The 23,912-nt window shown below is 38.5% G+C and overlaps 1 protein-coding gene and 1 non-coding gene across 11 annotated transcripts in view; both read left to right on the top strand.

The window, feature by feature from the left end:
• GPAM (glycerol-3-phosphate acyltransferase, mitochondrial) overlaps nucleotides 1–23,912 on the top strand; it is a 67,499-nt gene that overhangs the window by 25,363 nt on the left and 18,224 nt on the right. For 4 of the 10 annotated variants that reach the window (XM_059881752.1, XM_005225723.5, XM_005225720.5 and 1 more), the window contains 9 exon segments: nucleotides 2,187–2,317; nucleotides 3,559–3,681; nucleotides 6,854–6,927; nucleotides 9,171–9,284; nucleotides 11,026–11,172; nucleotides 18,173–18,269; nucleotides 18,896–19,032; nucleotides 21,612–21,711; nucleotides 22,022–22,234. In XM_059881752.1, the coding sequence (XP_059737735.1) occupies nucleotides 2,216–2,317; nucleotides 3,559–3,681; nucleotides 6,854–6,927; nucleotides 9,171–9,284; nucleotides 11,026–11,172; nucleotides 18,173–18,269; nucleotides 18,896–19,032; nucleotides 21,612–21,711; nucleotides 22,022–22,234 (1,107 nt within the window). In that variant the 5' untranslated portion in view covers nucleotides 2,187–2,215. 10 annotated transcript variants of the gene reach the window in all.
• Nucleotides 319–388, top strand: MIR11981 (microRNA mir-11981). Its single transcript, NR_162265.1, has one exon. It is a non-coding gene; the product is annotated as a microRNA mir-11981 (primary transcript).

The raw sequence follows: 23,912 nt of genomic DNA, 5'->3' as shown, positions 1-23,912 counted from the left end.
CACACACTCACGTGACTCCGCGCCCAGGCAGAATCGCCACGCGACTAGGCAGCACACGCCTGGCCACACACCACACAGACACACTTGCGAGCACACCTGCTAATCTCAGATCCACCCCCTGCGGTGCACGACGCCCGAGTGGCCCGCAGCGTGGGTCCCCAGCCCTTGCCCGCCCGGAACTGGCCAGTGTGGGCTGCGCCTGTCACTCTCGTCCCCCTCGTTGCGTCATCAGGGCGCGACGGCGCAGCAGCGCCGGCTGAGGCTTGAAATGCTGGCAGCTGCAGCGCTATAGCCGGCGGAGCTGCGGGTGCGAGCGGCCAGGGCGGGAACGGGCTGCGGGAGGCTGCTGGGGCCGGGAGCGCCGGGACAGGTGCGTGATCGCCCTTTCGCCGGACCCAGTGCGGCTCCCGCCAGCTGCCCGGCAGTTCGCTCGCCTCGGCGCTCTCTCTCTCTCGAGCTCCCTCCGGGTTTCCCCCTGAGCGGTGGGCCCGGCTCGTGCCGGCGTGGGGGTCGAGCTCGTTCTCTCCCGGGAACCCCGGGTTGCGGCAGGGCTTTCCCCCGGGTGGGAGGGAAGTCCCTCTCGGCTCAGTCCCCCCTCACACTCGAAGGGGACGTGGAGGCATTGACTTTGGGGTTGAGGCTGCAGGGGTACGCTGAAAGCAAGCTGGTGCAGGGGACAGTTCCATGACAGATGACCACTGATTGAGCTGAGCACTCACTGGGCGTCAGACACAGTGCCAGGCGCCCTAGGGGTATTATGCACAACTCCCGCAACCCAGGAGGTAAGATTTATCGTATCATGCCCATTTGCCAGATGGGGAAACCAAGGCATGGGAATGAACCAGCTTGTCTAAGTTGTTGTTAACCCATCTGGTTGGTGACCACAGATGGTAAACAGAGGAGGGATTCGAGCTCGGATGTATTTGGCTTCAGAGTCGGCCCTCCTGCCTCTCTCGCTTTCAAAACCCACGGTTGGCTCCCCTCAGCGCATAGGCTGGCTTTTCTTTTTGGGTGGGGTGGGATCGGGGCACTTTTCAACCTTGGACAAACGTGTGGAGGGAGGAGCGAAGCGTGGGCTTCTTATTGGCACAGGACCGTTTCCCCCTCTCGTCCTCCCTTCATCACTGGGGCCAGCCAAGTCTTCATTTTCCCAGGCAGCCACCGGCTCCCCCTGTCGTACCTACATTTTGCGCCTGAAACTGATAGCTGACTTTTATTTTATAATAAGAAGAGCTTTCATGCCAAGTGCATTGGTTTACTCTTCCTTCCCCTCGCCTATTTGTTAGATTGTTACCTAGGTAAAATTGTGAAGAATGTGTATAGTTATCCTGAGAATTACAGTTACCACTATAAATCCAGATGGGGATTGTAAAGAAATGGGAATCTGCCCTCCAAGGAACTGTGTTAACCTGAACATGAGTTTTTAAGGTTTTAAAAACTGATTTAAGGCCAGGTGAGAAATAATCAAAAGCTGAAATAATTTGAGGATTAGGTTAGAAAATTCTTATATTTTAATATCTTATTTATTTATTTATTTTTTAGCAGTTCACTGTTAGTGAATGTTTTTTCTGAGGGTGGGAAAAGGCTTATTGCAAAGATATGAAAACTTATAAATCAGATATTTCAGAACAGTGTTTTCTTGTTTTAGAGCTTTGTAGATGTATTAAAAGTGCAAATACCATTTCATTTAAGGCAGCACAAGAAAATAAACTTAATTCAGTTTAAGTGGGAAACGTTAGAGGTGCACTCATTACCTTTGTCCATTTTACATTGCATGGTATGTATGACCAAAAATTCCCAGCACATAATTTTTCAAAAATTATCTACTTGTGTGCATACATGTAACTTTAAATTAGTAAATGCATATTTGTATCCTTCCAGGAACTATTCACTTAACACAAATAAAATATTATTTGTCACATACCTGAAATAGGGTGATAATTACCCTTGTGAATTCATAGCTGTTTTGTTCATGAAGTCTAAAGATACAAAAATTTTTTTAAAATCTGGATGACCTGAGTTCATATATATACATCAAAGTCCAGTTTTATACAATGACTAAGAAGTCCTCCTTAGTTCATTTGACATCCTACCCTGAAGCAAAATAACATAGAAATCAGAATTTTGAGTTCTACTATTTACCCTCTGGATCCCTTATTAACTTAAACGGTATACATTTTTTACAGCACATGATTCGGGAGTTACGCTGTGTGACATGGATGAATCTGCATTGACCCTTGGCACGATAGATGTATCTTATTTGCCAAATTCTTCTGAATACAGCATTGGTCGGTGTAAGCATGCCACCGAGGAATGGGTAAGTTTAAGATACAGGTTAAAAGCATCCAGCCTAAAGATGTTCTTCTCAGTGTTAATGAAGGAGGATGTACGGGAAGCATAAATTCAAATAGACATTAATAGCTACAGAAACTGCCTCCAGCTGTTTGAAGGTTAGTTTATGAAGTCTAATATTTAAAAGTTCTTATGGTATTATGTTATTGGGAAGAAAAAAAATGGGTAAGAAGTGTAAGGACGGGGATTATGTTAAAAAGCAAAATACTTTTGCAGAGGAAAAAAGCCTGTTTGTTCTTTTGGGTGGTGTAATTTAACCAGAATTTTTTTTTTTTAATTCTGTATCTGTTTTATATAATTACATTTCAGAAGTGTGAATTTTGTAGTGGAAATGAAGTTTATTTAAATAATGGAAAATAGAAATTTTAGTATGAATCCCAATCCAAAAGGCATTTTTTGGCGGTTTTTTTTTTTGTTATTGTTGTTCTTGTATTGTTTTCTCTATGTCAGCATAACATGGGATGTTTTCAATATTTCTTCAGATATTTCTTCAGTCTGCTTCAGATTAAAAACAAAACTTTTTTGGGGGGGTTGGAGTTTTAGGTGGTCTTTGCGTTTCTTTTTGAGAATGTTATATCACTGGGATTTGAGCAACTGATGAATTCAAAGTTAAGAGAAAATTTTTTAGACAGAAGAGCAGAATTTGACCCTAATTGGATAGTATGGCTGTAAATTCAATTCTAGACTTTAAACTCACTTGTTAGGATAAAGGAATGTTATATAAGTTGACCTTGTTTTTCATTTAAAGTGAATTATTTTAAGCTATGGTATAACAACTTGCTTACTCTTAAGTAAGGTCTTTGTAGTTCTTTTGTAGGAGTGTGTGATTTAAGAGGGAGGGAGATGAACTGTTAGCATAGGGCTCCAGGGGTCTGGCTTTATTCCTCCTGCTACTGTCAGAAGGCTGTCTGACCTTTTCCAACTTAATGTTTAAACCTTTGAATGCTGCTTTGAGTGTTGCCGGCTGTTGCTATTCTTAGGTGCTCGGCTTTTGCTTATGGTCCAAGCTCTGTTCCAGGTGTCGGTCGTGGACGGAGTCCTTGAAACGAAAAACAGAAATGCGGGCTACCAAAAGGAAAATGTGTCAGAAATTTCTCTTCTGTCTCGAACAGCTTAGTTTTAAGAGATTTTTAGAGTTTTGAGATCAAGTAGACAAGTAGAATTTTCTTGCCCATTCATACACTACTTTTCCTTAATATTTATTAGGGTGAGTGTGGTTCCAGGCCTACTGTCTTCAGATCTGCAACCTTGAAGTGGAAAGAAAGCCTAATGAGCCGGAAGAGGCCCTTTGTGGGAAGGTGCTGTTATTCCTGTACTCCTCAGAGCTGGGTAAGAATGTTACCTTTAATACCTTTGTCGACCTTTAATAAACAGAGTCTGTCCATGGAATTCTCCAGGCGAGAATACTGGAGTGGGTTGCCGTTCCCTTCTCCAAGGTATCTTCCCAACCCAGGGATGCACTGTAGGCAGATTCTTTACCGTCTGAGCCACCAGGGAAGCCCAAAAAAACAGAGTGAAATATGTGACATGGATTTCCAACTTTGTGTAAACTTTATTTTTGCTTAGTCTTAATGGACTTAATGCATTTTTGGAACTTAGGTCCACGTTTATGAACCAAATATCCCAAGTAAAAATGTTGATCTAATTTTTCTTTCTATTCGTTTATTCAATGAATATTGGTCTAATAGTTGGTGCCAGGCAATATTTTGTTTTGTTTTTGTCTTAGTATGACTTTAGGGGGAGAGTAGGTCTTCCTTTCAGATAACTCTTCCAAAGAGTTAATGGGATCCTTCATGTAACTTCAAGACATTGAAATTTAGCACTGAACTTTAAAATGCTAGCAAGATGAACGAGAAAGAGAGAAAGAAAGTGTGCATACACATATGCACATACACACACATGTGAGTGTGAGTGGGACAGAAAAAGAAAGTAAAACTGTGGCTTTACCCTTTTGCTAAGTGTCTGTTCCCACAGTGGAGGGGAGTGCAAGGGGGTTTCTTTTGACTCTGTGATAGTGAAGGATGGTCATTAAAATGTCAGCATGAAGATTTAAGAAAGGGTGTGATGGGTTTGTTGTTTGTATTTTGGTGGGAAAAAGCCATGCAAAATCTTCCACATAGTATCTCAGTTGATTGGATAAGTATGCATCTGAGGGCATTTTGCCAAGAAGTGTGAGCTCGTTCCGGAATGTAGACTCTAATATGGCTGTGATCTCAGGCAGTAGAGTCACCTGGATGGTAAACTCTCTCTGGGATGGGCTAGTTATTAGAGCGTTTAAGTGCTGTTTATTAACCCTGCCATTTATTGAGGTTGCTTCTAACCTGTGTGGATAACTACTGGTGCTGTGTGAGTTTTCCACTCAGGGTTGGCTGGGCAGGAAGTAGAATTTCTGACCCAGCATAAGGAGTTTATTAATCTGGGAGAGATTTGTTTAACAAGCGGTTTATGTTAAATATTCAGGTCTGCTCAAGAACATCACGATAGAAATAGTGTTCCTCTTAAATCACACATAACCTTGTTGAAATAGTTTGGTGGACGTGAAGGATCATGGAAATTTCTAGTCTAGGAGTAAGGCCAGTTCTGATTAATAGGCCAGTAGAAATAAAGATTTAAGTAGAAGGTCATGTGGCTTTTCTTTTAGATCTGGCATCTCATCTAATTCTAATTTTGAATGGTTAAAAGAGCAAAACAATACTTTAATGTGTTCTTCAGTCAGAAATTATTTGGTGGTGGTAATGGTTTGGGGTGGGCAGAGATGAGTAGCATAATAGATAAATGATTTTTGCTTAAATGTAGTACCTGATGGTGCTGAACTTGATCTTAAGTTCTTCCACGGCCTGTTTATATAAAATAATTTTTGACAGTATTTTTATAGTGATTTTCTGCTACCTTTTCTCTGAAGTCCTATTTCTCTAAAGAGATAACACTTAAGTATTTTGACATCTTCTTTTGTGGGTCTATTATGCTTTCAGCATTTATTTGTGGAAGGTTTACCTTTTTTGCCTACATTGTTAAAGTTATGGCCTTTATCTGTTTAGCAGAACTATTTCTGGATTATCTTCCAGGATTATTCACAAAAAGGGTGACCTTTAGTCATATGTTTTCTCATTAAGTAGACAATCATTTTAGGGGACTGGAAAGACCCCACACTTTGAAGCAAGATCTGGGGTTGACTACTAGCTTCTGCCAGCCTCAGTTTTCCTCCTCTAAAATGGGCATATGGGTTACCCTGAGGATGAATGAGATAATGTATGTTATAGTCCTCAAGAATTACTGTTATTAGAGTGAATGATTTGTCCTTGCCAAGTCATTTAATATATAAAAGAAATATACATGTGTGCATGCTGAGTTGCTTTAGTCCTGTCCAACTGTTTGCGACCCCATGGACTGTGGCCTGCCAGGCTCCCCTGTGCGTGGGATTCTGTCAGCAAGAGTACTGGAGTGGGTTACCATGCCCTTCTCCAGGGGATCTTCCTGATACAGAGATTGAACCTGCATCTTTTATATCTCCTGCGTTGGCAGGTGGATTTTTTACCACTAGAACCACCTGGGAAGCCCAAAGAAACATATAAAATATATAAAAACAGACAAATAATATTAAAAATAAAAACTGTTCTTATATTCACAAAAGTCCTATTATTATAATTCTCCTTATTCAGATGAGAGAACGGAGGAAAAGCTTGCTCAAGGTCATATAGCTGATCAGTGGCATAGTTGGGATTCATCTCCCCTCTCTACTGCTAGTCTGATTATGATGGAATGTGAAGATATTTATTTATGATTTTCCATTCTTCCAATTGTACTTTTTCATATACTTCATAAAGCCATTTACTACATTAAGAAAAGTTTTAAAATCATGCTCCTCTTAATCTCTAAATAAACTGAAGAATATGTTAGCAATTATGGGCAGAAGTCATTTCTCTGACGGCCACAGATAAGATGTTGATTTAGAATACATTATTATCCACTCAGCTAGTAAAGTGAGTGAATTAAACCAAAATTGGCAGAAAAGAGAGTTCCTAAAAAGAGACTTCTAATGTCTCTTAATATTAAAATACCATTAAACTGAGAAAGGCAAAAAAATAAAATAAAATGAGGGTAATAATTCTTATGTGTCAGGATTATTGGAAGATTTAGTAATCTCAAAATAATAATACATGGTACTTAGCATAGACTGAGCAATTTTCACTACTACTACTTAGCATAGTATTTTTGTATTTTGAAAACAGTGAAATTTCCAGTATTCCTTTCAGCGACAAGCCATCGTGACTTTAACTCTTTCTGATTGAGGGTGGGGGGCTCGGCAAAGGGAGAGGCACTATTTCCTTGCAAGATGCTGAGGAGTAGTTTTGAGTTTGTGACTTTTGAAAGCTAAAAAGTACTTTTCAATAACACATTTTTCTTCATCTCTGATTTTTGAAAGTCCTCAAAAACTATTAATTTGAGTGAGCTCAACAATCCAGTTGTATATTTATGTCTATATTTATTTTGTTTTATATAGGATAAATTTTTCAACCCCAGTATCCCGTCTTTGGGTTTGCGGAATGTTATTTATATCAATGAAACGCATACAAGGTAAAAATAAATTTCTTATATTTCTAATGCATGTCAAGAGAAAGACTCCATAATAACCAACCAGTGTACTTTAAGATGAATCTCTTTATATTTTTTTTGAAGAGTTAATAGGGTATTAACTTCTAACATATAATACTTTATCTAAAAATTGGAACCTGAGAGACCTATTACTATTCTCCTGCTGTATTATATAATATTTTCATGAGACTATAGATATTACTTAGAGGTTTCTTTAACTTATTTATATAATGATGTTGCTGCTGAAATGTGCCAAAATGTGATAGAAATTTGTCGGAGGAGAGGTGTAGGTTTGAATGTCTTATGTTATATTATTATTTTATACTTAAAAAAGTATCACTTTCTGAAATCTGCCTGATCTATAGAGTGAGTATTCTTTGATTTATTACTGGCTTAAGTCTTTTTTTAGAATTCTTACTTCCAAATTCTAGGCATCAGAGTGAGAGAAAAAGAGGCTTTATTCTCAGTGGATTTAGGCTGGGGGATGAGGAAGGAGGGTGAATGTCTGCAAGACAAGAGCAGAATGGGAGCCAAAACCACTACCAGTCCTTGTAGTTCCAAGAGTAAATTCCTGGAGGCTCAGGAGATGAGAAATACGTGAAATCTCATGAAAAAACTGGCCCAAGAAGTCAGATACTTAAATTTTAAGGCTTTCTGATGTTACTGCTCATATTTTAATGTTTTTATAAATGAGCATATACTTGCATATATGTTAGCTAAATTTTTTTTTTTTAATAGAACTAAGATCAAGAGATGTGGTTTTGCCAATTTCTATGCTACCCTTCCTTTCCTTTCTCTCTTGTTTTCTTAAGTTAAAAGGAAAGAGCAATTTTTTTTCCTCTGGTTGACATGATTAAAATCCTAAGCAAAAGAATCCCATTCAGTCTCTTCCTTATGTAAGTAGATATTTTACATACAAAACTGAGGAGTTCATTTGTTGTCTTCACTTGGAGGCAGTCAAGGAAAAAAAAAAACAAAAAACATGTGAGATAAACATACACTTTTTAGCATGTTATATTGACTAGACAATATGAAACTATTCAGTGTAATAAGCTTCCTGTACAGGTGGATTGGCTATTTAGCCCTTCTCTGTGTTGCAGGGAGCAAAGCCTAAACAGTTTTTGCACACACACACACACACACACACACACCGCTTTCAGTCTGTTGCAAAGGGATTTCATCAAGAGTGTGGACTTTGTACATTCCAGTAAACTGTTCACTGAAAGATTTTAGAATTAAACACTTAACATATTGGGCCAAGTTGTTCAGAGAACTGAGACAAAGGGAAGGAGGAAGAAAAAGAATGCCAGGAAGGAGAGTTGAAGGAACATGTGATTCATAAACAATTCTCCCCCAAATTACTTTTTCTTGATTGAAGACTTTTGTGTATTTTCAGAATTAATTTGTAATTGAAATCTTCTACTGTCTGGATATCTTTATGGAGGAAATGATAATGAGGCATTATATAATCATTACAAATGGTTTCAAATCGTTGCATAATGAAATCTTACAGGATTCTTGTTCTGAGATCCCTGTCTTTAACCCTCATTCAGTTAACACATAGTCATTGTCACTGCTGGAAGTTTGTCCTGTTTCTTAGGTATGTTGAGTGTGTTTTATAAAAAAGCCAAAAACAAAAACATAGCAAGAAAACTCAGTAAGAGCTTCTGGCTTCATAAGTCCAGAGTACAAGTACTCAGACTGCTGTCTAGTTAACCTTGACTTCTGTCAACTGATCAGCCTTATCAATTCAATTTGTGAGTCAGTGATCACCTTAGAAGAATTACTGTAATGACAACAAAAAGAAAATTAGCCTTTGTGGTACAAAAAGATTGCCGGATTACTTTTTATAGCCTGTAGCTGTAGCTATAAGCTATATAAGCTTGCATATAAAGCATCCAACATATTTAGTTTTTAAGTGGTATTAATAAAGTAAGATGCTTACATTTCTTTTGTTTTTATATTTGGATTATTAGTTTGCAGAGCAATACTATTCAAGCATTGATACACAAATTCCAAGTTTAAATTTTAGCTGAGAGTACATGAAAGAAAAGAAATAAAACTGTCTTCATAGCATCCTGAACTACTTACTAAGGAGAATTTGCTACAGGAAAACCCTAAATCTCTGGAACAGGTGAAATGAGGATTTGTTTTTACAAAAGGGAAGCCTCTGAATAATAGGTATTCCTAGAGTACTTCTCTGCTAAATCGTTTTCATGTTGCAGGCACCGAGGGTGGCTGGCAAGACGTCTTTCTTATGTGCTTTTCATTCAAGAGCGAGATGTCCATAAAGGCATGTTTGCCACCAACGTAACTGAAAACGTGCTGAACAGCAGTCGGTAAGGGTGGGATACTGTTGTAAGGGGGAAAGGCAGGGATGGGAGTGGGGAAGTAATTTCCTTTATTAACCTTTAGTTTCTCTGGGACTCTGTCCCAAGAGCAGTTTGTGTTTCCAAACATTAAACGTTATAGCTCCAGAAGAAAGCAAGGAAAGGCAAGAGAACAGATGGTTTTGGTGCCATGTGGGAAGAGCAGCCTTGTTTTATGCATGAATAGTGGAATGGGGTTCTAATATGAAAGGCGAGCTGGAATTCAGATAGGCAGATATTTCCAGAGTTCTCTGTTAAGTGTTCTGTAATGTGAATATTGGAGACCATGCAATTCCTACTTTACAGCCAGAAGAGAAGCTCATTTCATATTTCTGTCAAATAATTGTTAAGCACGTAGGCACAAATTGTTTTATTAGAAAGGCATTATTAGAAATTTGAAGAGAATAAAGTAATTGTCTTTGCCCTCAGAGGATCTTGATTAAAAATTGGAGAGACCTACCTGAACTCTGATGGAGTGGGGAAATCATTAAACTGTGGGAGTTTGGGTGAAGGTTGATCTCTATTCCACCGCATTGCTGTGGCCCGTGTTAGATACCTATCTGGATTTGGGGAGCTGGAGACCAGAGTGGATTGAAAAATGCTTAGAAATGCAAACCCAGTGGTACAGTTGTTAAGGGCTGAGCAGTAGTGGCGTGTAGTAGGTACCTTGATATTTACTGAATGAACAAGTGAATAGTTGATCATGGTGGTGTAATAACTACGTGAATTACTTGTGAAAGCATTCCTGGTCATACTGATATAAATGCTGTTCAAGGATAGGCTTAGGGATGGTATTTCAGAGTCCTGTGGAATCGGTCTTTTTGTAGTAATGAATGATGGGGAGTTTTGCTGTACATTATTCTAAAATCAGCAGCAGTGAAAAGAAAAAAACAATTGTTTGAGAAACTCCTTTGGATTATTCTGTATTCTGTTTTCTAGGTAAAGCCCATCAAGTGTGTTTCATTTCATCCAGATGTTTTGACTTGTAACTAGGATGTTAGAAGTTATTTTTAGGAGGTTTAAACCTCATGCATTCTTCCCTAAGTTATGTGGGAGATTTACAAGATTGGGTTAAATCTTCCCTTTTACCTTATAGCTTACTGGTCTGTGCTGTTAAATCTAAAGCTGTGCCTTTTAAAATTACTGACTTGGTTTGGAAAACGCTTGTGACTATTTATGTCCACCTTCAATCCCTCCTAGAGAGTTTTGCAGATATCCCACTCATAGAGTCATAATATAAATGAATAATAAGTAAAAGAAAAAATTATGTTACTTTGGCAGTGGGTTTGGGGTACCTCTGAATTACATATCTAGAAGGATAATCTTTCTTTCCTTCCCTTCTGCCAGAGTGTAACTTTGTGTCCCTCACAGCATAGCTGGAACATTTAAATTCACATGGTTGTTACCCAGTGAATTTGAATTAAAATTTTAAATATGCCTTCCAGCTTCCTCAGGGAGTCATTGATTTAGGAATATAATATACTTGATATTGAATAAACAGCCAAAGAAAGCACTTCTAACTTGAGTTTATTCTTCTGTGTTATCACATTTAAAAGAGAAACTATATTTTGCTTTGTGATTTGTTTTATTTTATTTTTTAACTTTACAGTATTGTATTGGTTGCTTTGTGATTTGTATCTGTAGTTTATAAAATAATACAGACTGTAGCATAGAGCCAGTTACGTTGTCTGTCTTTCCATTTTGAAATCAGAGTACAAGAGGCAATTGCAGAAGTGGCTGGTGAATTAAACCCTGATGGTTCTGCTCAGCAGCAATCAAAAGCTGTGAATAAAGTGAAAAAGAAAGCCAGAAAGATCCTTCAAGAAATGGTTGCCACCGTTTCACCGGCAATGATCAGGTATTAAAAGGCAAAGCAAAAAACTTTAATCAGGGGTCATCTGGTTTTGATCAGATAGGACGGAACCATTGGACTTTCCTAATATACTGCTCTTGGTCCAAAAGAGGTTTTTAACATATTCTGATGTTAAAAACTGACTCCTCCATATATTCTTATTTAACTCTCAGGAGAAGTGGCGCTTGGGATGCTTCAGGGTACCTCAGTCTCTGTCAGTTGATAGCAGCTCTTGTATTACTGCTGCTGCCTTCTATACTAGTTGTGAGTTAGGTTTCACATGCTCGTGTCTTTTTATTTTCTTTTAGTTTCATTGAGATATAACTGAAAGACAGCACTCTGTAGGTTGAAAGTATACAGCATAATGACTTGACTCACATCCCCTATGAAAACACAATGAGTTTACTGAACGTTTCTCATCTCATATTGATACAAAATTAAAGATATAGAATGAAATTTTTTTTCCTTGTGATGCGAACTCTTAGGATTTACTCTCAACAATTTTCTTATATAACACACAGCAGTGTTAATTAATATTATTGTGTTGTATATTATATCCCTAGTCCTTATTTATCTTATAGCTGGAAGTTTGTATCTTTTGACTACCTTCATCCAATTCCTACCCCCGGGCCACCTTTTGGTAACTACAAACCTGACCGCTTTTTCTGAGTTTGCATGGAAGTACAATTGATCTACCACACCATACAGCTCCTGTATGTTGTGTAACCAGCTCCTGTTACACAACATTAGTAGTTCAGTATTTCTGTACATTTCCAAATGATACCACTATAAGTTTAGTTATGATTTGCCAACACACACAGATACTACATTATTGACTAAATTCCCCAGACTGTACATTTCATACTTGTGGCTCATTTATTCTACAACTGAAGCTTGTAGCTCTTGATCTCCCTCACCTATTTCTTACCTCCCCACCTGCCTCTCCTTTAGCAACCACCTGTTTTTTTCTGTATCTGTCTTGTTATGTTTATAGTTTCGTCTTGATTTTTAGTTTCCACGTGTAATCATACAGTATTTGTCTTTCTCTGTCTGACTTTTTTCACTTAGCATAAGTCCAGCCATATTGTCACAAACGGCAAACTTCATTCTTTTTTATGGCTGAGTAATAATCCATTGCACATTTTTGAGTGTGTGTACACACCACATCTTTTTTATCCATTCATCTATTGATGGGCACTTAGGTTGCTTCCACATCTTGGCTATTATAAATAGTGCTGCAGTGAATATAAGGGTGTATATATGGCTTCTAATTAGTGTTTTCATTTTCTTCAGATAAACATCCAGTAGTGGGATTGCTGGATTATGATAGTTCTATTTCTCATTTTTTGAGAAATCTCCATATTGTCTTCCATAGTGGCTGCCCCAATTTAAATTCCCACCAGCCACGTACAGGGGTTCCTTTTTCTCTACATTCTCTCCAACACTTGTTGTTATTTATTGTCTTTTTGATAACAGCCATTCTGATGGGTGAGGTGATAACTCATTATAGTTTTGATTTGTATACTCCCAATGATTTGTGCTGTTGAGCATCTATTCATCTGCCTGTTGGCCATCTGTGTATATTTGGAAAAATGTCTATTCAGATCCTCTGCCCACTTTTTAATTGGATTGTTTTTTGTTGTTATTGTCTTGTTTGAGTTTTTTGTCTATTTAGGTGTTAACCCCTTATCAGATATATCTTTTGCAATTATCTTCTCCCATTAATAGGTGGCCATTTTGTTTTGTTGAGAGTTTTTTCACTCTGAAAAAGCTTTTTAATTTGATGTAATCCTATTTCTTTATTTTTGCTTTTGTGTCCCTTGCCTGAAGAGACGTATCCAAAAAAAAAATTACTGACTGATTGCAAAGTGAATATTGCTTATGTTTTCTTCTAGAAGTTTTATGGTTTCAGGTCTTAGATTTCAGTCTTTAATCCATTTTGAATTTATTTTTGAGCATAATGTGAGAGAGTAGTCCAGTTTGATTTTTGCATGTAGTTGTCCAGTTTCCCCAGCACCGTTCAGAGACTCTTTTCCCCATTGTACATACTTGCCTCCATTGTCACCAATTTGTTGCCCATACAAGTGTGAGTTTCTTTCTGGGTTCTCTGTTCCATTGATCTATGCATCTGTTTTTGTGCCAGTACATGCTGTCTGTCTTGATTACCGTAACTTTGGGGGATAGTTTGAAATCGGGGAGCGTGATGCTTCCACTTTCGTTTTTCTTAAGATTGTTTTGGCTATTTCAGATGTGTTTCCATACAAATTTTAGACTTACTTATTCTAGTTCTGTGAAAAATGCCTTTGGCATTTTGATAGGGATTGCATTGACTCTCTAGATTGCCTTGGATATATGGTCATTTTAACAATATTAGTTCTTTCAGTCCATGAACACAGTATATCTTTCCATCTACTTGTGTCATATTCAATTTCTTTCATGAGTGTCTTACATATTTCCAAGTGTGGTATTATACTTGTTTAGTTAGATTTATTTCTAGGTATTTTATTCTTTCTGATGCATTTGTGAATGAGATTGTTTGCTTAATTTTCATTCAAATAGTCTGTTGTTAGTGTATAGAAATGCACCTGATTTCTGTATATTAATTTTGTATTCTGCAGCTTTACCAAATTCATCGAAGAGTTCTGGTAGTTTTTGGATGGCTTTAGGATTTCCCTAGTGTCTTTGTCATCTGCATACAGTAATGGTTTCACTACTTCCTTTTCATTTTTTGTTGTTATTCACTTGCTCTGTCTTGTCTGACTCTTCATGACCCCATGGACTAGAGCACGCAGGCTTCCCTGTCCTTCACTATCTCCCAGAGTTTGTTCAAGCTGTCTATTGAGCCCATGATGCCATGCAACCATCTCATCCTCTCTCACCCCTTCTGCTCCTGCCCTCGATCTTTCCTAGCATCAGGCCTTCTACCATTGAGTTGGCTCCTCACATCAGGTGGCCAAAGTATTGGAGCTTCAACTTCAGCATCGGTCCTTCCAATGAGTATTCAGAGTTGATTTCCTTTAGGATTGACAGGTTTGATCTCCTGGCAGTCCAAGGGACTCTCAAAAATCTTCTCCAGCATCACAGTTTGAAAGCATCAGTTCTTTAGCGCTCAGCCTTCTTTACGGTCCAACTCTCACATCCATACATCACTACTGGAAAAACCATATATTTGATTATATGAATCTTTGTTGGCAAAGTAATATCTCTGCTTTTTAATATGATGTCTAGGTTGGTCACAGCTTTTCTTCCAAGCAGCAAGCATCTTTTAATTCCATGGCTGCAGTCACCATCTGCAGTGATTTTGGAGCCCAAGAAAATTAAGTCTGTCACTGTTTCCATTGTTTCCCCATCTATTTGCCATGAAGTGTTGGGACCAGATGCCATGATCTTTGTTTTCTGATTGTTGAGTTTTAATCCAGCTTTTTCACTCTCCTCTTTCACTTTCATCAAGAGGCTCTTTAATTCCTCTTCACTTTCTGCCATAAGGATGGTATCTTCTGCATATCTTGAGGTTATTGATATTTCTCCCAGCAATCTTGATTTCAGCTTGTGCTTCATCCAGCCTGGCATTTCACATGAGGTACTCTGCATATAAATTAAATAGGCAAAATGAAAGTATATAGGCTTGACGTACTCCTTTCCCAGTTTGGAATCAGTCTGTTGTTCCATGTCCTTTTCTAACTGTTGCTTCTTGACGTGCATACAGATTTCTCAGGAGTCAGGTAAGGTGGTCTGGTATTCCCATCTCTTGAAGAATTTTCCACAGTTTGCTGTGATCCACACAGTCAAAGGCTTAATGTAGTCAATGAAGCAGAAGAAGATATTTTTCTGGAATTCTCTTACTTTTTCTATGATACAGTGGATGTTGGCAATTTGATCTCTGTTTCCTCTGCTTCTGGGCTTCTCTGGTAGCTCAGATGGTAAAGAATCCTCCTGCAATGCAGGAGACTGAGGTACAATCCCTGGGTCAGGAAGATCACCTGGAGAAGGGAATGGCCATCCACTCCAGTATTCTTGCCTCGAGAATTCCATGGACAGAGGTCCCTGTCGGGCTACAGTCCACGGGGTCACAAAGAGTCAGACATGACTGAGTGACTTTCACTTTCCTCTGCCTTTTCTACATCCAGCTTGAACATCTGAAAGTTCTCGGTTCACATACTGTTGAAGCCTTGCTTGAAGAATATTGAGCATTACTTTACTAGCGTGTGAGATGAGTGCAGTTGTTCTGTAGTTTGAGCATTCTTTGGCATTGCCTTTCTTTGGGATTGGAATGAAAACTGACGTTTTCCAGTCCTGGGGCCAATGCTGGGTTTTCCAAATTTGCTGGCATATTGGATGCAGCAATTTCACAGCATCATCTTTTAGGATTTGAAATAGCTCAGCTGGAATTCCATCACCTCCACTAGCTTTGTTCAAAGTGGTGCTTCCTAAGGCCCACTTGACTTTGCATTCCAGGGTGTCTGACTCTAGGTAAGAGATCACACCATTGTGGTTATCTGGGTCATGAGGATCATTTTTGTATAGTTCTTCTGTGTATTCTTGCCATCACTTCTTAGTATCTTCTGCTTCTGTTAGGTCCATACCATTTCTGTCTTTTATTGAGCCCATCTTTGCATGAAATGTTCCCCTGGTATCTAATTTTCTTGAAGAGATCTATAGTCTTTCCCATTCTGTTATTTTCCTCTATTTTTTTCTTTGCATTGATCACTGAGGAAGGCTTTCTTATCTCTCCTTGCTATTCTTTGGAACTCTGCATTCAGATGGGTATATCTTTCCTTTTCTCCTTTGCCTTTAGCTTCTCTTCTTTTCACAGCTATTTGTAAGGCCTCGTCAGACAACCATTTTGCCTTTTTGCATTTCTTTTTCTTGGGGATGGTCTTGATCACTAACTCCTGTACAATGTCACGAGCCTCCATCCTTAGTTCTTCAGACACTCTGTCTATCAGATCTAATCCCTTAAATCTATTTCTCACTTCCACTGTATCATCGTAAGGGATTTGATTTAAGTCATACCTGAATGATCTAATGGTTTTCCCGGCTTTCTTCAATTTAAGTGTGAATTTGGCAATAAGGTATTCATGATCTGAGCCACAGTCAGCTCCTGGTCTAGTTCACTGATTACTAAAATGTCGATGTTCACTCTTGCCATCTCCTGTTTGACCACTTGCAGTTTACCTTGACTCATGGACCTAACATTCCAGGTTCCTATGTAGTGTTTTCTTTACAGCATCAGACTTTACTTCCACCACCAGCCACAACCACAGGTGGGTGTTGTTTTTGCTTTGGCTCAGCCTCTTCATTCTTTCTGCAGCTGTTTCTCCACTCTTCTCCTGTAGCATATTGGGCACCTACTGACCTGGGGAGTTCATCTCTCAGTGCCATATCTTTTTGCCTTTTGATACTGTTCATTGACTAGATGGACCTTTGTCAGCAAAGTGATGTTTCTTCTATTTAATATGCTGTCTATGTTGGTCATAGCTTTTCTTCCAAGGAGTAAGCATCTTTTAATTTCATGGCTGCAGTCACCATCTGCAGTGATTTTGGAGCCCAAGAAAATTAAGTCTGTCACTGTTTTGATTGTTTTCCCATCTATTTGCCATAAAGTGATGGGACCGGATGCTGTGATCTTCGTTTTTTGATTGTTGAGTTTTAAGCTGGCTTTTTCACTCTATTCTTCCACCTTCATCAAGAGGCTGTCTTCACTTTGGATTTCTTTCATACGTTTTTCTTTTCTGATTGCTATGGCCAGGACTTTCAATACTGTGTTGAATTAAAGTGGCAGGAAAGTGCATTCTTGTTATGTTCCTGATCTTAGAGAAAACGCTTTCAGCTTTTTACCGTTGAGTCTGATGTAAGCCACGGGCTTGTCATTCATGGCCTTTCTTATGTTTAGGTATGTTCCCTCTGTATTCACTTTGTTGAAAGTTTTTAATTATAAATGCATGGTGGATTTTGTCAGGAGCTTTTTCTGAATCTGTTTAGACGATCATATTTTTTTTTTAATTTTTCAATTTGTTAATGTGATGTATCACATTAATTTTACAGATGTTGAATCATTTTGCATCCTGGGATAAATTCTGCTTTTCATGGTATATGATGCTTTTAATGTACTGTATTGTTGAATTGGTTTGTTAATATTTTGTTGTGGATTTTTGCATCTAGTTCATCAGTGATACTGGCCTGTGATTTTCTTTTTTTGTGATGTCTTTGGTGTTGCTATCAGGTGATGCTGCCCTCTTAGGATGGGCAGAATCAGAAGTGTTCCTTCCTCTGCAATTTTTTGGCATGGTTTGAGAAAGGTTTGTGTTAACTCTTCTACAAATGTTTGGCGGAATTCACCTGTGAAGCCACCTGGTCCTGGACTTTTGTTTGCTGGAATTTTTTTTTTATTACTGACTGTGTTTCATTACTGGTAGTTGGTCTGTTCATATTTTCTATTTCTTCCTGGTTCAGTCTTGGGAGATTGTACATTTCTAGGAGTTTGTCCATTTCATCTAGGTTGTCCATTTTATCAGTATTTGGATACAGTTGTTTGTAGTGATCTCATATGACCTTTGTATTTCTGTAGTGTTGATTGTAACTTCTCATTTTTCACTTCTAATTTTATTTATTTGAGCCCACCCTCTTTTTTTCTTGATGAATCTGCACGTACTTATGTCTTAAAGGGAGTGATTTGTATTCAGGAATGGGATCACTCTGCTCACCTAACTATTTGCTTGACTATAGCTTCTGAAGTATAAATTATGCAAGTAGAGTAAAATATAAGATTTTAGTACACAATAAATGGATGCTTCTGAGTAGTACGTATGTAAAATCAGTTCTTTAAGTCCATAATTCAGATGTACATATTCACATATATACACGCACATGTGCTCATAACTTGAAGTCAGTTACAATCACGCTTAGGTTTTAGGTTCAAAAGTTTAGGTAGATAGCTGTCAAACTATGTATGTGTATATATATAAATATGTGTATACATTAAAAAACTTTTTAAACTTCCTTTCAGACTGACTGGATGGGTGCTGCTGAAACTGTTCAACAGCTTCTTTTGGAATATTCAGATTCACAAGGGTCAACTTGAGATGGTTAAAGCTGCGACTGAGGCAAGAATTATGGGAATCTATCATTCTTTTCTCTCCACATTTTGCAGAGTGATTTTGGAATTTTGGGGGAATGTTTTTTTGTATACTCTTGTGCAGTCCCACACATTTGCAAGTTTCCCCCATGTGAGATAACTACAGTAGCTTTGTATCTGGGGGGACAAGTGGTGTAAAGAAGGACCTGTCAGCAACATGCAGGATTCCTTCTGTAAGTTACCTTGCAATAATTCTGAAAATCAGATAGAACAGTCCTTATTTTATGAATGAGGAAATAAAGGCACATATAGATTAAGAAACTGTCCCAAGTTATGGCCAATAAGTCATTTCTCTAGAATTTCAAACCAAACCAACCTTGTGTCCAAAACCTACATTCTTTTTATATAATTAGGGCTTCCTCTCAGAAGATATATGATGGAGTCACCTTGAATTCTTGATTGCTCTCTTTCTTCCCTGATTATTTTTCATTGTTGCAGTTGTTTTTAGCTAGATAATATATAATTGAAATATTAATTGCCATTCTTATTTACTGAAAAATGTTTTTACAGAATGAGTCACTAATTAGCTAGTGTTTGAATTTGTAATTCAATTTTCCATTTTAATTTTAAATTTGGCATCTTTCCTTTTGCTAGATGAATTTGCCGCTTATATTTCTGCCAGTTCATAGATCACACATTGACTATCTCCTGCTCACTTTCATTCTCTTCTGCCATAACATCAAAGCGCCGTACATTGCTTCAGGCAATAATCTCAACATCCCCATCTTCAGGTAAGATCACCTTATTTTGAAAGTTAAGGTATGAAGATTATGTTTTGAATTTTTATTTTTCTATTACAACTTTAGATACATTTTATTGTAATGAGGACATTAGGATTTTTAGCTTTATTTTAAAAAAATGCATGTTGTGGGAAATTTGAAAAGTACAAAAAAGACTGAGCAACTAACACTTAGATCAATTCTGACTGTATTAGTTCAGACAAAAGATGATGAAGGCTTAAAGGTATAATAGTTCTCTCAGAGAAGCGGTCATAGATTTGAGAAGTGTTTAGTCTCAAACTTCGGAGCACAAAGCATCGCTCAGGTCAGCTGTGTGAGGAATAGAGAGCGAGAGGAGGATGAGTGTGAGAGTGACCCGAGGGGAGCAGGCTGGCGGGTCATGCAGGCAGGGCCTCACAAGGGGGCGGTCACTGCTTTGCATGCCAGGGAGTCTGATCCTCAGCCTCACAGTCCAAGGAGTTCCTTCGTAATTCCCTCGGTTCAGAGTTCTGTAGCTAATCTGACTCACATGAGTGAAGAGAAGCCATTCATACGTGCAGTCAGCCGATGCTTGCCCACATGTTCTCCAGGCAAGGGTGAATAAGACACATAGTTCTTGCTTTCAAATAGTTCATATAAAACAGTGGGGAATATAGACAAACAGCTAACTCTAATCCACTGTGATATGATGGTACAGACTTTTCCAAGTATCATGCTTTTCCAAGGATCAGAATATCTATGCTTTTCCTCATGGATACCTCTTCCTAGCATCAAGGAACCTGGAAAGTTGAATTAGAAAGTCATCAAAAAATATGTCTTTTTTGAAAGGGAGCTTCCCTGATAACTAGTTGGTAAAGAATCCTCTTGCAATGCAGGAGACCCCAGTTCAATTCCTGGGTTGGGAAAATCTGCTGGAGAAAGGATAGACTACCCACTCCAGTATTCTTGGGCTTCCCTTGTGGCTCAGCTGGTCAAGAATCCGCCTGCAATGCGGGAGACCTGGGTTCAATCCCTGGGTTGGGAAGATCCTCTGGAGAAAGGAAAGGCTACCCACTCCATTATTCTGGGCTGTATAGCCCATGGGTTACAAAGAGTTGGACATGATTGAGCGACTTTCACTTTCACTTTTTCCAAAAAGTGTTTAGGCATAGACTGAGCATGAAGAGGGCTATTTCATCTGGGCTCTAGAGAGCCTTGCCCATAATAGTTTGCGTCTTCTATAATCAGAACAATTTATGTCCTCATTCCCTCTATGTTGGATTGGTTCTCAAGGTGGCTCTCTCGGAATTGCCTAATAAACACTGGTAATTTCTTCCCTTTTCGTGACCTCTGTGCCAGTTAGCTTATTATTCCTTCAGCTATGACAGACTCTAAATAATCTGACCTGTTTATTTGCAGTGTTCTTTTGTTGCATGTCAGTCTGTACAGTCACAAAGCACTTTTCAGGAGGGGTTATTTTTGTGGATGGTTCATCTCCTTAAGAATTTGTTCTGCAAAGTTTAACTTTCAGAGAGTTAAGTTAACTTTCAAAGACATTAAGTTCCAGGGATATCTTACTGTCCTCCTTATGCTGACTATCAGATCAGATCAGTCGCTCAGTCGTGTCCGACTCTTTGTGACCCCATGAGTCGCAGCACGCCAGGCCTCCTTGTTCATCACCAACTCCCAGAGTTCACTGAGACTCACGTCCATTGAGTCAGTGATGCCATCCAGCCATCTCATCCTCTGTCGTCCCCCTCTCCTCCTGCCCCCAATCCCTCCCAGCATCAGAGTCTTTTCCAATGAGTCAACTCTTCGCATGAGATGGCCAAAGTACTGGAGTTTCAGCTTTAGCATCATTCCTTCCAAAGAAATCCCAGGGCTGATCTCCTTCAGAATGGACTGCTGACTATAGAAGGTGCCAAAACTGTGTATTAATATTTACATTAATATCACACTATTTGAACAGAGGAGGAGGCTCTGAGCTTGGAAAGGTTGACAAGTATTGGAAAAATTCTGCCTCCTATCAAAATAATTCATCAGTTTTGTAGGCAGAGACATGGGGTTATAAGAATTGTTTGTTCTATGTGTGCGTAAATGAAGCAAATTTTTATTTCATGCTTTGGGAGGATGGTTATGCTTGGTTCCAGTTTGATAAACTTATCCTTATCTCACTGGGATACTCTCTAAGAAATAACTTATTTGAGAAAATTTCCCCAAAGGAGCTTTTTTAATATCACATTCATCTTGAAGTGAATGTGCCATAGGAAAATTTGGGGATGTCTAAAGATCAGTGTCTTGAGACCCTGGACAGGGTTTTAAAATTGAGCAGTATTTTATAATCTTCTTAAAATCTGTACCAGCACCTTTGCAGGGTAATGTATCATGGAAACTCCTTTTGGCATATAACAGATGTAACAGAGCTTCATTATACACAGCGACATTCTGAAAGCTAATGCATAATGTAAATGACAGAAATGTGTCAACTATATGGGTAATGTCCAGATTTTCATAATCAGCAGCTCAAACAACACCTGTGGCTTATATCCACACTGGAACTTGAGTCTTCTTTTTACATTTTTTTTTAAATTAATGCATTCTTAAATTTATAGTACTTTGATCCATAAGCTTGGAGGCTTTTTCATACGACGGAGGCTAGATGAGACGCCAGATGGACGGAAAGATATTCTCTATAGAGCTTTACTCCATGGGGTATGTGTAATCTCTAATTATCCTTAAAGTTGTTATGGTAGTGATTATAGCAGAAGAAAGAGAGACTTGATTGAGATTTTTAAAAAACAGTTGTCTGAGTAATTATTTCAATGATTATTGCTTGGGTATGAGTTTGCCGATTACTTTTTGTTATCATCAAAATATAACATTGGAGATGCTCTTTTGCTATTATTTGTGTAAAATATTTTGTCTGTAGTGAATTTTAAGGGTTTTTTGTTTTTAAGATTTGACTTTGCTGAGCTTATTCTGAGTTCATGAGTTCATGTTTTCCTTTCTTCTTATATGCCAGCATATAGTTGAACTACTGCGACAGCAGCAGTTCTTGGAGATTTTTCTGGAAGGCACACGCTCAAGAAGTGGAAAAATCTCCTGTGCTCGGGCAGGACTTCTGTCAGTTGTGGTAGATACGCTGTCCACCAATACGATCCCAGACATCTTGATAATACCTGTTGGGATCTCTTACGATCGCATTATTGAGGGTCATTACAATGGCGAACAACTGGTAAGAAGACCACCTGCACAAAAGTCATCTTTGCTTTTTTAGCCTTTTGCTTTTAGACAAGTGCTTTTAGAATTAGTTGAGAATATTCTTGGTACTGTCTAATTTTATTAGACATGGTAGGCTGGGCTTTCATCTCCTATCGCAGCCTGGTTGGTAGTGCTAATGTGTCTTCCTGCATTTGGAGGAATTGCCATTAGATTAATCAACACCAGCCTTAGTCATAGAGTTGGGAAATGAAAGAATACTTGATACTGAGTTACCATCTTTGCCCTGGGAAGGGTATATGTGGCTTGGTGTAGTCAGAGCTTGTTGCTTATGTGTAGAGTTTTAAGTTAAACCTGAAGAATTGGTGGGATCATGTTGGCAAAGCAGCTACAAGTTAATTTAAAAAGTGGCAGTGATTTTTTTGTTGAACTTTCTGTTGAACAGTTATGAAAGAATGCATCCATCATATGCGTGTAGCTTGAATTAGCACAAAGTGAACACACCTACATAATCGCACTGAGGTCGAGGACTCTAGAAATCCCCCTTATCCCTTCTCTCATTGCTGTCCCCTCATGGGTAGCCGGTTATCTTTACTTCTTACGGAATAGATTGACTTGCCTGTTTTTGATCATTATATAAATGGAATTATGTAGTGTGTGGACTTTTTGTCTCTGGTTGCCTTTGCTCAAGCAACAACTTATTACAGATAGTTAGAATTTGTTCATTGTCATAGCTGTGTAATATTGCAGTGTATGAATATTCTACTGTTGAAAAAAAGGTTTGGTTTCCTGGTTTTGGCTGTGATCATTCTTAAACCTTTCTCTTGACCATATGTATGCATTTTGTTGAGTATGTACCTAGCAGTGGAATTGATAGATCATAAAGCATAGGTACATTCAGTTTTGTAGTTGCTGCCAGTTTTCCAGAATGGTTTTACCAACTTACTGTTCCCCCCAGCAGTTTGCAAGTTCCAGAGGGGTTTAGTTTTGTTCTTATTTAGTGTGAAAGTCCTGGTCATGGTACTTAGGTCAAGCTTATTGCTCAAAACATACTAAAAACTCAAGGACTCCTAATAAAAAATAAAGTGATAGACCTGGATAGTTATCTGTATCTCTCTTGTGAGACCCCCTCCTTGTGTTGCCTGTGCGCATCCTGAACATATGCTCCCGCACCCTGATGGGGTCTCATGATGTCATATTTGAGTCCTGTGTCCATTCTACAGCTGTCATTGTGCCTTATGCATGTTAAATATTCAGGAAACACTCACTGAATGCACTCTGGGGCTGAATTTGGTGTTTGGTTGCTTAATGTTTTGAATTTGGACCATCAGGATCATCAGATCACAATAAGGTGGTCTCTTTGATTTTATCTGAGAATGTAGAACAGATTTTCAGGCCATTATGTCATCTTTACCCTTCAGTAGTTTGCAATTGTATTTTTGTGAATGATGTAAACAATGCATTAAAAGAAGTTGTGTTAAATGTTTCCTTTTTCATTGGCCAAATTACCTTCGCAATAATATCATTACATCTTTTAGCATCTTTGAATGCTCAACATTTTCTGACAGGTCTCAGCAAATGGATAGGTATTTTCCTCCTTCGTTCATTATTTTTCCAGATAAACCTTCAGTTTCCATAAAAAAATTCGTAAACTTTATCTTTGGATAATAATATTTGCATATTTGTTAGCTTTG

Source organism: Bos taurus, chromosome 26 (genome assembly GCF_002263795.3).
Source record: "Bos taurus isolate L1 Dominette 01449 registration number 42190680 breed Hereford chromosome 26, ARS-UCD2.0, whole genome shotgun sequence".
Taxonomy (NCBI): domain Eukaryota; kingdom Metazoa; phylum Chordata; class Mammalia; order Artiodactyla; family Bovidae; genus Bos; species Bos taurus.
The sequence above is the reverse complement of the archived record's forward strand: the minus strand, read 5'-3'. Positions and strand labels throughout refer to the sequence as shown.